Source organism: Podarcis muralis, chromosome 5 (genome assembly GCF_964188315.1).
Source record: "Podarcis muralis chromosome 5, rPodMur119.hap1.1, whole genome shotgun sequence".
NCBI classification, from domain to species: Eukaryota; Metazoa; Chordata; class Lepidosauria; order Squamata; family Lacertidae; genus Podarcis; species Podarcis muralis.
Genome location: NC_135659.1, coordinates 79,887,062 through 79,902,047, shown reverse-complemented (window position 1 = coordinate 79,902,047; position 14,986 = coordinate 79,887,062). Strand labels below are relative to the sequence as shown.

The following is a 14,986-nucleotide window of genomic DNA, read 5'->3' as shown; positions in this document are numbered from 1 at the left end:
TACTCCTTTGCATTTTTTTGTTACATCCTATTAGCTGACCATAGGTTATCCAAACCTAGGGGAACTTGCTCGCTGCCACTCTAAGCATTATAGAAATGTAGAGTTGGAGGAAACCCGAGGGTCATCTAGTCCAACCCCATTCAATTCAGGGATCTCCAAGCCAATGTGAACTTAAGGAAGTTCATGGAAGAAAGGTTTCTTCCACCCTTCTCCCCCAGCAGTCAGACATTTTGAGCCTCACACCCCACCCACATTGTTCAGGAGGGGCTCCCACCTTCCAGAGGGAGACTTTTCAGGGGCCTGATTTATTAACAAATCTTCCATTAAATCACCATTCTAATCATCTTAACATTTTAGGTATTTTCCACCCCTCGAGCCTTTATGTGGAATTCAGTTGAACTGCAATTTGGTTATCCAAGATTCTCATCCATTTTAGCAACCTGATCCCCAGAGAATCTGTGGAGTCATGCAATACCCCCTCCTGACTCCCTTAACAGCACACTACATTCCAGGAAGGACAAAAACTGTGTGTTTGCTTAAGCGTCTTCTGTTTAGAGAGCCGCTCCAACCACCATACATTCCGGACGTGCCCTGTTCTAGTTTTCTGGCAGCCTCCTGATTTTCTAGGGAACAATTCAATGTTCTACTGCCAGCTTGAGCGATGTTAAGCTTTCATTCCTACAGGATGCAACACAAAGGCAGATAATACACAATCCAAAAAGGCCAGGCCACCAATCAGCACTCAATCAAGCAACATACCCCAAAGAGAAAAGAAGCAGATTTCTGTCCCTATAAAATTTGGCTGTGCATCTAGGGACACCCATCTGCTTCGTATGGCATTCGTACATCCAATAAACTGGGACAAAAGGGAGTGAAATCAGTGACAATCCAAACAAGATTCAACTGCCTACTCAATGACTAGAAGGATATTTTGTCTATCAACCTTACCTACCGAATTAACTAAAGCCAATCAAAATATGCAACCTGATATTTCCATGTAAACATGTGCATGTAAGACTAATTCAACAGGGTTTCCTTAATTGCTTTTGGGCTTGCAGGCATTGAAATGTTACTGTGTTACACCTTTAATATAACCTATAGTGTCATGTTTACAAAATAAACTGCATTTGAAGCAAAGCAGTGGGACTTCCAACAAAATGTTGCCGTGTTCAGGTCCCAAACCCAGTCAGTCGAAATTCCATCTCCATTCAACACCCTTGGTCCAGAGTTGGGTTTTTATTGTGCGGGGGGGGGGGGGGCATCTTCCGCTTAGGGCCCCCCCCCCGATGATTTGCACTTCTACAAAACTTGTGGTTCCTTCAGTACTGTGAAACATGTCTCTTATAAGTGAATGTGCTATTTTGGCTGCATAAAGAGCAAGATCAAGAGAATGTGCTTGCTATTAGAATATGGGATACATTTTGCAATCTCAAAACTTTTTTACATTTCATAATTTCTGCACAAATGAAAATGACAGGAGTTACATTGAACTAACTTTATTGAGACAAGACAATGTTGTTTTTGCCCAGTATTGTCACGATTACACTTGCTCTGTTTCCACCATTCCATTCAAAATACATCAGTTCTTTTAAAAGGAAAAAAAACCAGGTATCGGCAACAAGGTCTTTAACAAAAATCCATTTCAAATCCAGCCTTTTGCTTTGCCAAATATGTCAAATCCTTCCGTTCCTGGGGTGAATTTATTTATACTTCAGTGGTTAGAATTATATTGTATTAAGCACCTCTCCTCCCACAAAGAAACAGACCACTGGACAGAAGATTCAGTACCCTTGAATTCCAGAGATTGCTATTAGCATAATGCATAGTATGAGCCAGCTGGAATTATCTGACTCAAATGCAAGCAAAGACACAAGAGAACAATCATCCAGCATTTCACCAGTCCACTGAATACTGTAGCTCCATATACCAAGACTAGGTGTGTGTTCACAAATCAGGCGGTTGTCTGAAAACCAAGAAAAAAGTGCACACATCCTTCCTCATGCCAGGTCTTCTGCAATAATGTATAAATGGGACGACTTCTTCCTGAAGAATACCAGCTCCCCCCCCCCCCCCGCAATTTATATTATATAGAGCTGCCTGTCATGCTGTCCTATTGTTTTGAGATAGGAAACTGAAGACTACTTCCAGTATAATGGTTACAATGCATGGATGGCTCTGGAAGCAACTCCCAGGCTCACGTACAAATGAAGATGTTTTGTTCATCTGAACTATCCTGGCAGTTATCTGTAGAGGGTACAACAATAGTTACAATTCACAGGAGTGTTTTTTGGGATGCTCCATTTTGTCCAAATGAGCAATTTTCACATGAATGCACCCAGATGAATCAGCCTCATGGAGCTGTTCAAATGTTCACTAAAACTAGACCAAAGCTGGGCACTCTCAAAAAATGCCTGGATAATTTAAATTTTGCTCAAAGAAGCAGTTAATCTCAACGTATTTCATTCTAACTTCCCCATAGCTTTTTATTTTTAAAAACTATTTGAACCCCAGTGCTCCTCTCCAAATACTAACCACGTGACCTGCCTACCTCATGGCATGGCTCCTTTAATGATGCAATCGTGAATGTGTACATTGGCAAGTAAATCCCAGTTACATCACTGGGGCCTAGTCCCAAATTGTGGTTAGAATCAGAAGTAATTACTACTCATGACTACATACAAGCAAGCATGACCTTTCCAAAACCCATTTTATTTCCTTTAAAGGTTTGCAATGGGCACTTGCTTAATACACGGTCAATAAAGCATCTATTTATTATATATAGTATTTTTAAAGTACCATTTTTTATTTAGAGTATTTTGTGCATGTTGTTAAAAGCTAAAAAAGCAGTATGATCTACATCAGGCATAAGGAACTGGTGACCTCCAGATGTGGCTGGACTACAACTCCCATCATCCCTGACCATCGGCCATGCTAGCTGAGGCTGACAGAACTGGTAGTCCAACATGTGGAAGGCCCCAAGTTCCCCATCCCTTACTTACATTTTAGGCATACAATGCCTGCATTTGGCCAATCGTTATTTTGGCTTAATACGCTGACATGTGAATGGGGATTGTAAATGTGTGCGTAGCCCCTTTGTTCTTCCTTTCAGGGGAGCAAACAAGCCACAAAATCTTCAGTTAACAATAAATTTCTTATGTAATTCTAACAGTGAAACGATGGTTAACCACTTTGGAACAAACCAGGATATGATGCCATGGTTTGAAGGCTGGTTCATATTTCAGCTGATTAAACCAGGTAAGATTGCCAAACCAGCAAATATTTGTCAATGTGAGCCATGCAAAATTGTGATGCAGCCCACTCCTGAGGAATTCAATGGAAAAACCTTTAAATGGTTTTCATTGATCAGAACTATATAACAGCAGTTGTCAATAGGCTTTAAAAGCCAAACAAGCTGCATGCGGCCTCAACTCATGTCATATTCAGAAAAGGCAGCTTAAAGGTGCTTTGGCACAACAACTCAGAATGCAAGTACCGTATGTTTGTTTACTTCCAAGTCATGAATCTGCATCAAAGAACCTAAATTATGAGATACCCAGAGCTTTATAGAGAGTCAATGTCAACAGGACCACAAACCTGCTCTCCACTGAAGACAGTAAAAAGACAAGAAGCAGCTGTTTGTGGCACAAGCTGCTGGTTGAAATGCAGCAAAATGTTTAGTTCCAATGCTTCTGAACCTTTACATGGAATGAAATCCTCCTAAATAAACATTTTTAAGTGTATGATGAAGACCCTGCTTTAATGAAGAGGTGGCTAACCTGTAGCCCTTCACTGTTGGACTCCAACTTCCATCAGCCTCAGCCAGCAAGGCCAATTATCAGGGATGATGGGAGTTGGAGTCCAACTCATCTCAGGAGCCATAGGTTAGTCACTTCTACTTAATGCTAGTGGAGATAGCAGTTTATTAAAGATAATGATAAATAATGAAGGCTGCTAGATAGTTCTGCTCATTGTCAATAGCTATTAAAGAGAGTCTTCATGTCTGAGTAGACAAGAAGAAAATATGATATGAAGTGAATATGAATTCCAAATAATTACTCCATGGAGGACAAAAGAGAACATAAACCACAAGAGGGTTTTTGCTGTCTACCAACATTGATGCTGTGTGTAATGAAACTCAGCCACCCAACCTACAATGTTTAGCACATGCAGTCAGCAGAAAGTATGCACACAAATAAAATGCATGCACATAAATAATAGCAAGGAAATATATCAGTGCATGCTGCCTTTTTAAAAAAATTATACAAATGCAAAACACTAAAACATTAATATTACATAAAAAATAAATGTACCGAATCTTACAGCTTATAGAACTTTTACAAGATGCCAACAAAAGAAACAAATAATACTTGGGATGTGTTCTCACTTAGCACTTTTCTACCACCCGCAAGCTGCCTTGAACCATCCTCAGGAGACTAATTTCCTTGAGTGGAAAGTCAGCATGAACTTGGCTGCTAAACTGGTTATAGCAATAATGGTTGCCATGATTACACTGGCAGGGAAAAAGAGCTCCCACAGGCATGGAAATTGCCCTTCATGTGTGCGTAAAGTCACATTTATTAATATTTGAATTATACTCTGATGTTTGATCCAGGAGGATCCACAGGACAACTTAAAAATACAATAAAGTGAGGCCGCTTCCATGTCCTCTAAATGACACATGCCGTCAGATAGCCATCTCTGCCATCTCCCAATTCTCTTTTGGGGAATTGTAGTCATTTTATCTTAGTTCAGTCCAACTGCTGACTGTTAATTGTTTGCTACAGTTATTCATTAAAGTTATTCTTGAAGTTATTCTTCAAACAGCTGAGGAAGGCTCCAAACTGTTTTTATATGTGGGAATACTGTGGTATGTATCAACCCCAATCTGCCATTTGGAAGTCATTTAAATTTGACATATTTGCAAAAGTCATCTCAACCCCACAGAAGTCAATGAGATGTACATTTGCATTTCACATGTTCTTTCATGCAAGACGTTTTAACTTGGGAAGAGTTTTTTTAAAGCATCCTGGAGTTTCATGCACAGAAACTGCTAAAGGGATTTTGGATCTAAAAATCCAAATAAGCACCACTGGATTATTTCTGGAGTAACTTCCATCTAATTATTCTTGTGGGTACTGTGAAAAAAAAAGGTACTTACAAAGTAAGTAAATTTGTTTAGGACTGAGCTGTTAGTGTTAAGTATACCACCTTAAGTAGCTTAAACATCATATACTTAATATGAAGATTCAAACCACTTCTTGAAAATTCCATTGCAGGACTGTAGACTTTGGTCCAGAAGGATAGTAGACCTCTGGGTATTAATGTACAAAGCAGTACCATTTGCTAAGATGCAAGTTTGTTTGTTTGTTTAAAAACGGAATTAAAAATAATTGCATTTCTTCAGTGCAGACAGCCAAGTCACAGAGCTGAAGCAAGCAATGTAGTAAAATTATGTAAAAGTAGATTGTGTTTTAAAGTTAGTGTCATTGAGGGGTGGGGGACAGATAAAGCACCTACAAAATTTCATTTGAAGCAAGATCATTTATAAATTTTTCCCAATGCCAAGAAACAGCTGATGGAATCATTATAAAAAGAACATTAGTCCCCATAAAAGAACAAACTGCCTTTCTGCTGCAGACTGTGGACATCTTACAGCATTAAACAGATTAAGACAAGAGGGAAGAATTTGAGTGCAGCAATCTTGCAGCCAACACCCTGCTTTCCTAATATAAAGTGTGTTGCAATAATCAAGGATATTACATTGCTACTGTAGTAAATGTCAAGATACTCAAAGGCTTTTAATTACATGGAAAAAATAAATTCCAACACAAAGGTTGGATTATGCAAGCTGTTTTGTCTAAAGAAAATGATCTGGAAATGCATTTCGTGGTAGTCTGAAAGGATGGGTTGGCAGAACTGGAGACTAAAAGCATCTAACAGCTGGAATAGATGCTTATTCACAGAATTAAGAGTTGTTTATAGGCACATTTCTGTATTGTTAATCCACAAGTGGCTCAAACTATCACTGACTCAGCAGAGAGCCTCCCTTACTCACTTATTGGTTCAGGGAGCTACTAACAGAAAGCTTTGTCTGCATCAAGTTATCCTTGACTTAGGGGCATAACAGCAATGATAAAAAAATAAAATTGTGGTGTGCCATGACCAGGACAGGTCCAGGGAGCTCCATTAGCCAGTAATCTGCCCAAACCAACAATGGTTTCTCCCTTGCTGTTTGTTAATATTTTTCTAACAAGTTCTATTTTTTTGTGTAGTGTAAGATGTTAGCTTCTTCCATAGCCAACAAACCAACCTTGAGAATGCATTCCCCTGCCCCACCAGTTAAAGGAATTTAGACTTCATTGCCAACACAATCACTAACGCTGTCATTGAATTAGTGAAAAAGGTTAACTGTCATATGATTAGTAGGACTCCAACAGCAGCCTTCTTTTATGAGGAAATAAATCCAAACCTCTACACAGAATCAAAAAATATTTTGTCTTCAACTCATCCCTTTAAATATACTGAAAATAATTATTTTTAAAATTAGTTATCAAGCAAAGAATTTTCTTTAAAACAAAATCTGACTCATAGGCACTCTTTTTTTTTTATAGGCTACGGTTGGACTTTCGGGAACTCCAACTAGTTCTTTCCGGAGGAAGTCCAGGAGACAAAGGAGTTAGGTACCAGTACCTGTATGTTCCATACCAAGCCAAGAGACCCGCCAACGTGCCAAATAACTTTTGGGAGAAGTCATGGAAATACACAGCCGTGGTAAAAAACATCCACAACCAAATCATGGTCAAGAAACTCAAGGCCAGGAAAAAGCCATTTACCACAGTGTGCATTCTGGAGTTCTGGGAGATGTTCACAATGTGCAACACAGCCATCTCCTCTATAGTAATCAGGGCACAGTATGAGAGAAGGAAGGAGTGTCCCGAGATGTCAAAGCCATTCCAGAAGCCACCAGCTTTTAGGCACTGTAGTTTGTTGGGATGTTCCTTCAGCGGTACATCAAAGGCCACAGATTTGTAGCAGCTGCCTGTCAGGTCCTCAATGTACAGGAACACCCCGGTGCATGAATACCAAATGGCAGTGCCAACTAGCAAAGCACTGAGACGTCGAACCACCACCGCAACACTCCGGGTGACGTGGTAGGTAGTGATGCCGATAAAAGGCAGCAGCAGACAAAGGGTCCAGGCCCAGGCAACTTTAACAAAATACCTGCCAGGGAGAAATTGAAAAGAAATATTCTAAGCTCCAGGGAGGTAAGCGAGATGCGCTCAGAGAAGTTACAAAATTATACCATCTGCATATTGCCAAATCCATCCTAGTTAATTCTCATAATCTTCTGGACAAGGCTTGTACCAAACACTTGTGGATCCTCCCACACAAGAGGCACTAAAGTAGTGTCCAGGATCTGGTACAAGCCTTAAAAAACTCTTGAGTGGCCACAAAACTATCATATTCGATAGAGGTGCAAGTTGTAAACAGCCTCGAAAATCGAAGTGCACTGTTTAATTTGAAAACTGGCCATGGTTTTACTGCATACAGTGGTACCCCGCAAGACGAACGCCTCGCAAGACGGAAAACCCGCTAGACGAAAGGGTTTTCCGTTTTGGAGGCGCTTCGCAAAACGAATTTCCCTATGGGCTTGCTTCGCAAGACGAAAGCCCATAGGGAAATCTCCGGGACAGCGGGGAAGCGCAGCGCGTCTTCCCCACTGTCCTCGGACCTCCTCCCGCCGCCCGGCTTCAGAACGATGCTCCGAAGCCGGTTCGGAGCATCGTTCCGAAGCCGGGCGGCGGGGCAGGAACTCCTCCTCCCGCCACCCGGCTTTGGAACGAAGCTCCGAAGCTGGTTCGGAGCATCGTTCCGAAGCCAGGCGGCGGGGCAGGAACTCCTCCTCCCACTGCCCGGCTTTGGAACGAAGCTCCGAAGCCGGTTCGGAGCATCGTTCCGAAGCTGGGCGGCGGGGCGGGAACTCCTCCTCCCGCCACCCGGCTTTGGAACGATGCTCCGAAGCCGGGCGGCGGGCGGGGACACCTTCTCCCGCTGCCCGGCTTCGGATGGCTTTCCTGAAGACTTGGGGTGGGAGGAGGGTTTTCCTTCCCACCGCCAACATTCAGAATGCTGTTCTGAATGTTGGCGGTGGGGAGGAAAAACCCTCCTCCCACGCAAGCCCCGGGAACAGAGGGAAAGCGCTGCGCGCCTTCCCCTCTGTTCCCGTACCTGTCCTGAAGGCTTGCGGTGGGGAGAAAAGCCCTTCTCCGCACCGCCAGCCTGGCAAGCGGTTTCCCTAGGAACGCATTAATTGATTTTCAATGCATTCCTATGGGAAACCGTGCTTCGCAAGACGAAAAACTCGCAAGAAGAAAAAACTTGCGGAACGAATGAATTTCGTCTTGCGAGGCACCACTGTATGTTGCGACTGTTGTTGTTTTCCTTTCCTTTCCTTCCTTTGGATGTTACCATGGCCTTTGGCTAGCATAATAAACCCCAATAAAATTTATTTATTGAAATCTGAAAATTCAAAATGAACTATTTCTCAGAAATTAAATTAGTTCAAAGGAAGCTAAAGGTATCTAGGAGGAGCAAGCTGAGAAACAGATCAAGAATGACCTGCAGCAAGAGGGACATCTGCAAGAGGGTCCAGCATCCCAGCTAATGCTTCTAAATTTGGGCTGGAGTTTAGTGGCAGAGCACATGCATGCAGAAGTTCCCAAGTTCAATCTGCACCATCTCCAGGTGGGGCTGGAAAAGACCCTTGTCCAAAACCTGGAGAGCTACTGAAAAGGAAACCCTGGATGTTGCTGGGCTACAACATCTGGAGGGCCAAAGTCATGGATGCGCTAGATGGACTCAACTTCCTAAATGCACGTGGCCAGGAGAGAATCCACTACCATCACGAAAATTACTGGCTCCTGCCACACCTAGAAAGATAATCCGCTTAATCAAGACAGCACGCTTTCTCCACATCTGGGATTAGGCAAGCGGTTACTGCATTTATTGCTTTTTGCTTCACTGCTGGCTACATGGCTTCTCGCCCTAATAAAATCAAACCCCAGTAAACAAAAGCCGCTTTTTCTGACAGGGTCTCACCCTTATTTGCAGAAGGGCAACAACCTCCTCATGCAACAGCTCCTGGTAAGATACGCCCCCTACCCTGCCCTCCCTTCAGATTCCCCCCCCCAAGGTTAAAGTGCCCCCCATGTCAAGCTGCCCCATCCTCTCAGCCCCCTCCCCTCCCTGTCAATCAACGCCAGGCCCCTCCTCCTTCTCCTCACATCCCCTCACATGTTAAGCAGGTTGCGCTTGTTGCTCATGTAGGTCTCCGGCAGCGGCGCCCACTCCTTGATGACGCAGCCGCCCAGCATGAGGCCCAGCAGCCCCAAAGGCATCGTCCTCCGCGCCGCGTCGCGCACCAGGTAAGGGCGCAAGAAGCGCGCCGAACGGTCCATGTACTCCATCGCCAAGGCTCCGAGGAGGACTCGACGCCGCTGCAGAGGGCGGCCAGCCGGTGACCGCCGGCCAAGAGGACGCCCGGCCGACGTGCTGCGTCACAGCCTCGCGTCGCTCGGGCCCCGCCCCGCCGCAAGTGGGCCTGTCCTTTTCTCTCCCCCAACTGCGCAGGCGCCTTCTCGGGCGGCGCGTGCAGCGGCCTCGCGCGCGCGGCGAAGTCCTCCTAACCGTCACTTTAGGCGCCTCCCGTCTGCGCCTGCGCAGGGCGCTGAATAACCTTGGCCTGATTTCGTCACGCTTAGGTGTTCACTTCAGTTAAGATTTAGGTGGAGGTTATTGTTGAGTAAGCATGTAAAGGAGGAGCAGGCTTCTCTAATAAATAAATGAATTTTAAAAAGGAAGAGTAGGAGAGGTTGCACTCTTAACATGCACAATTGCCTGTGTGCACAAAAGTGTTTGCTTTGCGCAGTTGCCTCACCCCAGTTGCCCACTCTTGCTTAATGTTAGGGCCGGCCCTGAGTGAGCGAAATCATGTGTCGAAATGATTGGCGGCAATCATTGTGTAGAAGGAGGGGCTTTTGTTAGGTGAAGGTTTATTCGGCCTGCTCCCAGGTGTTGTTAGCCAAGTTGCAAAGTCCCAAAAGCTTCACTTTCTGAAATCCCCTTTTCCACGCTACTCTTGACAGCTGTTCTCCTTTGCATCAACCTAATCTCCACATTGATGGAGATGTTCAATGCACAATTAACTGTGTGACAAGCTACACCTGTTGAATTTTCCTCTTCCCGTCTTTGGCATCTGGCCACTCAACTGGACATTAACCATGGAGCATGAAGTCCTTACGGATTTTTCCTCAAAATGTTTGTTCAATGCGCTATGGCTATGCAGAAGCAGATGCAACGTGAGGAAAATGTATTAGGAGTTAGATAATAATAATAATAATAATAATAATAATAATAATAATAATAATAATTATTATTATTATTATTATTATTATTTATTATTATTTGTACCCCGCCCATCTGGCTGGGTTTCCCCAGCCACTCTGGGCGGCTTCCAACAAAGATAAAAAATACACTAAAATGTCACATATTAAAAACTTCCCTGAACAGGGCTGCCTTCAGATGTCTTCTGAATGTCAGGTAGTTGTTTAGGTATGTCCCTGCCAATATCAGTGGTGCATCCACACTTCAATGCATTTCACAAAATTATAAATGCAGTGGTACCTCAGGTTACGTACTTAATTCGTTCCGGAGATCAGTTCTTAACCTGAAACTGTTCTTAACCTGAAGCACCACTTTAGCTAATGGGGCCTCCTGCTGCTGCCGTGCCGCCAGAGCACGATTTCTGTTCTCATCCTGAAGCAAAGTTCTTAACTCGAGGTAATATTTCTGGGTTAGTGGAGCCTGTAACCTGAAGTGTATGTAACCTGAGGTACCACTGTACCAAGCTAGAAAGAGCACAGAGCAGAACGACAAAAGCTGGAAAGGACACAGAATAATGTATGCATGCACACCAATTTTCCACAGAGGGGCAGCACATGATTGGGAGAAAAAGCAGACCTTTTCTGTATAAAATGAAACAGCGTGTACTGCAGGCACAAATGTAATAGTAATTATCATTATTACAGGTGCAACTTAGGGGAATGATGTTTTAAAACAATAATAACAAACTATTCTTTTTGTAAACTGCTTTTTACAATCAAGTAGTATATATATTAGTGTGTGGACAAGTGTGCGGTAGCTTCTTTTGTATTCTCCTGAAAAGTAATTAATAGATGGAGGGGGTCTTAAAAAAGGTCATAGAGACAAAGACGAATGATATACACATTGGTGAGGCTCCGTAGTCGTCATAGCCCTACTTCCCTGGGAGTAAGCCCCACTGAATTCAATGGTACTTACTTCTGACTAGACGTGGGTAAGATTGCAATGTAATGGTAATTTTTCTTCCCATGGAGATGTAAGGAAGAGTAATCTGCCTAATAAATAACTCTCAGTTTACACAGCAGGTGGTCTGTCCACAGCTATACAATGCTATTATATGCAGCATTGCATCAAGTTGATTTCAGTTTGAGGAACTCAGGCAGTGTTTATTCAGCTGCAACAACTGATTTATTTAGCAAAACAGGTTCCGCCTTAGAATTTCCAGCAGAAAGACAACTCTTTGCAGGGGGTCTGTCATTCAGTGCTATTAACATTGTGAACAGAGTCTCTCCAACGTGGTGGTAAATTATATATTTCACACTGAGATGTGACAACTGAGGCTGTGTACACACTAACCCATTTGTAGTGTAGCACCCTGCTTGTGGTTAACGCTTAGCTGGAATGAAATATTCAACGCAGCAACAGAGAAATTAAAACAATAATTTATTTGTCAGACAAATAAATGAGAGGCACAGTGGTATATGGTTACCAAGCTCTGGCCTGGCCTCCTGCCATTATGGCCAGCACTTATATTTCCTTAATCCAGCCCCCTTTGCTCCTCCTGTGGCTGCCTCTGTCCAGTCAGCCTGGTTGAATTTCCTATTGGCTGATTGCTATGACCAATGTAAAAGATACACCCATTTCCTATTGCCTTTTATGGGATACAAATAGCTATATATTCTTCTATCTATAAATGACAAATAAGTAGTCATATATCTTACATTTGTCTCAACAAGGAATCTTAATTACCAGCTCACCTCTTGCCCTCCAAAACAGATGGTTAATAATTTTAAATTTTTATCTTGAACAGATGTCAGAGACCTTGGGTTCATATTCTCATGCATCATCAATGAAAGATCTCCTTTTTGGAGGTCTTTAAACAAATGCCTGACAACTATATATCAGGAGTGCTTAATGGCGTCTTCCTGTCTGGCAGGGGGGCTAGGCTGGTGGCTGACTTAATTTCAGGATAAATACAACTCTTACAACTATATGAAATAAGAATCTAGCATTTCTTAAATCCTTTGCATAATTACATCTATGCCAATATACTTAATACACAACACAGGTAGCCTCTTAAAAGGAATAAGGCCTTTGTAAAGTAGAAAAAGGAACTCAGTAAAAAACAGCTTCAAAAAGAAGCCTGTTCAGTCTACACCCCCTCCCTCAGCCAGCTGCTTTCCCCATTAGCTCTTTCCAACATTTATTGCCCTTCAACTCTCTCAGTTTAAGAAAGAAACAGCTTTTAAAAAAGACTTCCCAAAAATGCTCTTTTTCTGCCAGCTAGATGCTTCTCCATTGCTCTTGGCCTTTTAACCTTAGGAAGAAGATCTGGCTCATTTTACTGGGAGGCACATTGGTATTATTTTACTATTTACTCATTCCTAATTATGTTTATCTCTGCTTTTTTATCTTCTGTAACATGTAGGGTCAATGTCCTCGCTCTTAGCCTGTAATTCCCTTTTTTACGACTTTGAGAATTGTTTTCTGCTATAAATCAAGGGGCCCCTTGTCTAGGAGGAAAAACATTGCCAAGGTTCTCTAAGCAGCTGGTCTTCTGCCTGGCATGAAACTTTTGAAAATCTAAGCCCATTTAATTTAGGAACCTGATCAAGATATAAGCCAATATAAGTCTTGATTAAAAATGCAGTCTATATTCAGATGCTACATTAGCACACACAAAATGTAGTTTTTCCTCAGTCCAGATCATTCATGTTCATCCTCTAGATTGATTCTAGATCCTATTGTCCACAAAGGTGGGTGGGGTTGCTTGATACCCATTTGAAAACACTCCCGTTAGCTTATCCACAACTTTTCCATCCTGCATATGCCCCAGGTGAATGAAGAAGGAAGTGGTGATTGTGGTCTTCATATATGCCCATCCACAATGTCATTGGACAGGTGTGGACACCCCTTTGATGGCTGGAACTGCCTTTTTCTGTTTTCAAATGGACACACTGCAGAGTGATGCAGAATCAATTTACAGTGAAGTATAATTTGTACGCAGCCATATCTCAAAGGAACAGTTACATGCAAGGCTTTTACATGCAAGGCCTTGGACACCATGGAAGCTGTTGCTGTGTTCTCTATGAAATGAGAAAGACAAAGAAGCTGTCACCCTGCCCCTCTCCTCCATCCATCAATCTGGTCAGCCCTCAGTTACCATACATACGTTTACAAAGGATCAGTTTGTCCCTTGCTTCAGCATCCGTCTTCTAGAGAGAAGCTACTGCCAGAGGAAATGACAAATATATTCTTCACAAAAGTAACACCAACGTTGGCGGACTCATCTGTTTGATTGTGGCAGCAACAACTTCATTTTCTTTTCCTTCCTGCGAGAGTACAAGGGGAGAGTGTCACAATCCTGTGCACATCTATGTGGGTGTAATCCCCACTCAACTCAATGGTACTTTTGTTTGCATCCGTAGAGACAATGACTGCTAAACCATAAAGTATGAGTTCTGTAATCCAGACTGGGCAGAAGCTGTGTGTTGTCATGGAGCTAATTGTTGCCACTTGACTTCTCCCATTGCAAACCTAGACAGGCAAAGCTCAATTCCTAGAGTCATGGTTGTTCCAGCTTTACAAAACCATAGTCGCTGAGCCAACAGTGCTTTAAAACTAGTTTCAGCAACACGTAATAAAGAGCAGTGAGAAATATGATGTTACACTGTTACACTGTTTTAGTACCTTCCTTGTGCAATGCACCGTAATTGAATAGGGTTAAGAAATGATAGGTCTGTTTTCTTCTTCTGTATCTTCACAGTTACAAGAGGAAACAGAAGGTGGTGCTATTCTACAAGTACCGTATGTTAGTTTTTGAGCTTGACAGAAATTGCCACCCTCAAACCATCCAAAATTTGAAACAAATTGGGAGGGAACCTTGCTCATGGCAAAACATCTAAATTCTGGGAGAAGTCCAAAGTGATTTAATAGGACTAGCAGATTTTTTTTAATGGAGTGCATGACTGCACTTGTTTTGATTTTATAGAAATTGCTTAAACTTGAGGCCCCTAGTGAACTCCTGTGAACATCTGAAACAAAAAGAAACACAGTGTATATACACAGAGCGCACCTTGCTTGCTTGCTGTCTTTGAACTTTTTTCAGATTTTGCACAAGAGTTCCATTCAGCAGGTTAGTCCAGTGCAATCTACAACCTATTCACACCCGGACAAAACATACTTTATGTCAGTGATGGGATGTTCAGAAGAAGTAGATTGTATATCTTATGTTTATTCTGTTATAATTTTTCAAAGCTCCTTAAAAGAACATGGGATGTCCTATTTTGACTATGAGTGTGAGCCTATGGGGCAAAGAAGTTCAGTGGCAGGGGACAGGCCCAGCAAAAGCTAGGCAATCAAACCAAGCTGGAGTTGCAGAACCTCAGAGAGCTCCAAGCAGGCAACTTACTCAAAGGTGGGATATGTTCACATTACCACTTAGCCTGCACCCAATGTATTCACGCAACATTAGCCACAATCCATATAGATCTTATCGTTCCTCAACAAATATTGTTGCTGGATGCATTTCCCCCTCAAACCACCTTCAATCCAATTAGCAAACAGGATGCAGAGTAAATGGCAATGTGAACATACCCTAACAGTC

General features: G+C 42.6%; 1 protein-coding gene across 1 annotated transcript; it reads right to left on the bottom strand.

The window, feature by feature from the left end:
* Positions 1-1,480: 1,480 nt before the first annotated feature.
* On the bottom strand, positions 1,481-9,576 carry FITM2 (fat storage inducing transmembrane protein 2). The gene is made up of 2 exons (XM_028735077.2): positions 9,295-9,576; positions 1,481-7,221 (listed from the first exon to the last, which is right to left on the bottom strand). The coding sequence occupies exons 1-2, from the start codon at positions 9,465-9,467 to the stop codon at positions 6,606-6,608; spliced, it is 789 nt and encodes a 262-aa protein (XP_028590910.2). The 5' UTR covers positions 9,468-9,576; the 3' UTR covers positions 1,481-6,605.
* Positions 9,577-14,986: the final 5,410 nt, after the last annotated feature.

Excerpts from the sequence above, each read along its gene's own strand:
- FITM2 (XM_028735077.2), bottom strand. The coding sequence starts at position 9,467 with ATGGAGTACATGGACCGTTCGGCGCGCTTCTTGCGCCCTTACCTGGTG. Across the intron at positions 7,222-9,294 it reads AAGCGCAACCTGCTTAACAT|GTATTTTGTTAAAGTTGCCT; the intron begins GTGAGGGGATGT and ends TCTCCCTGGCAG.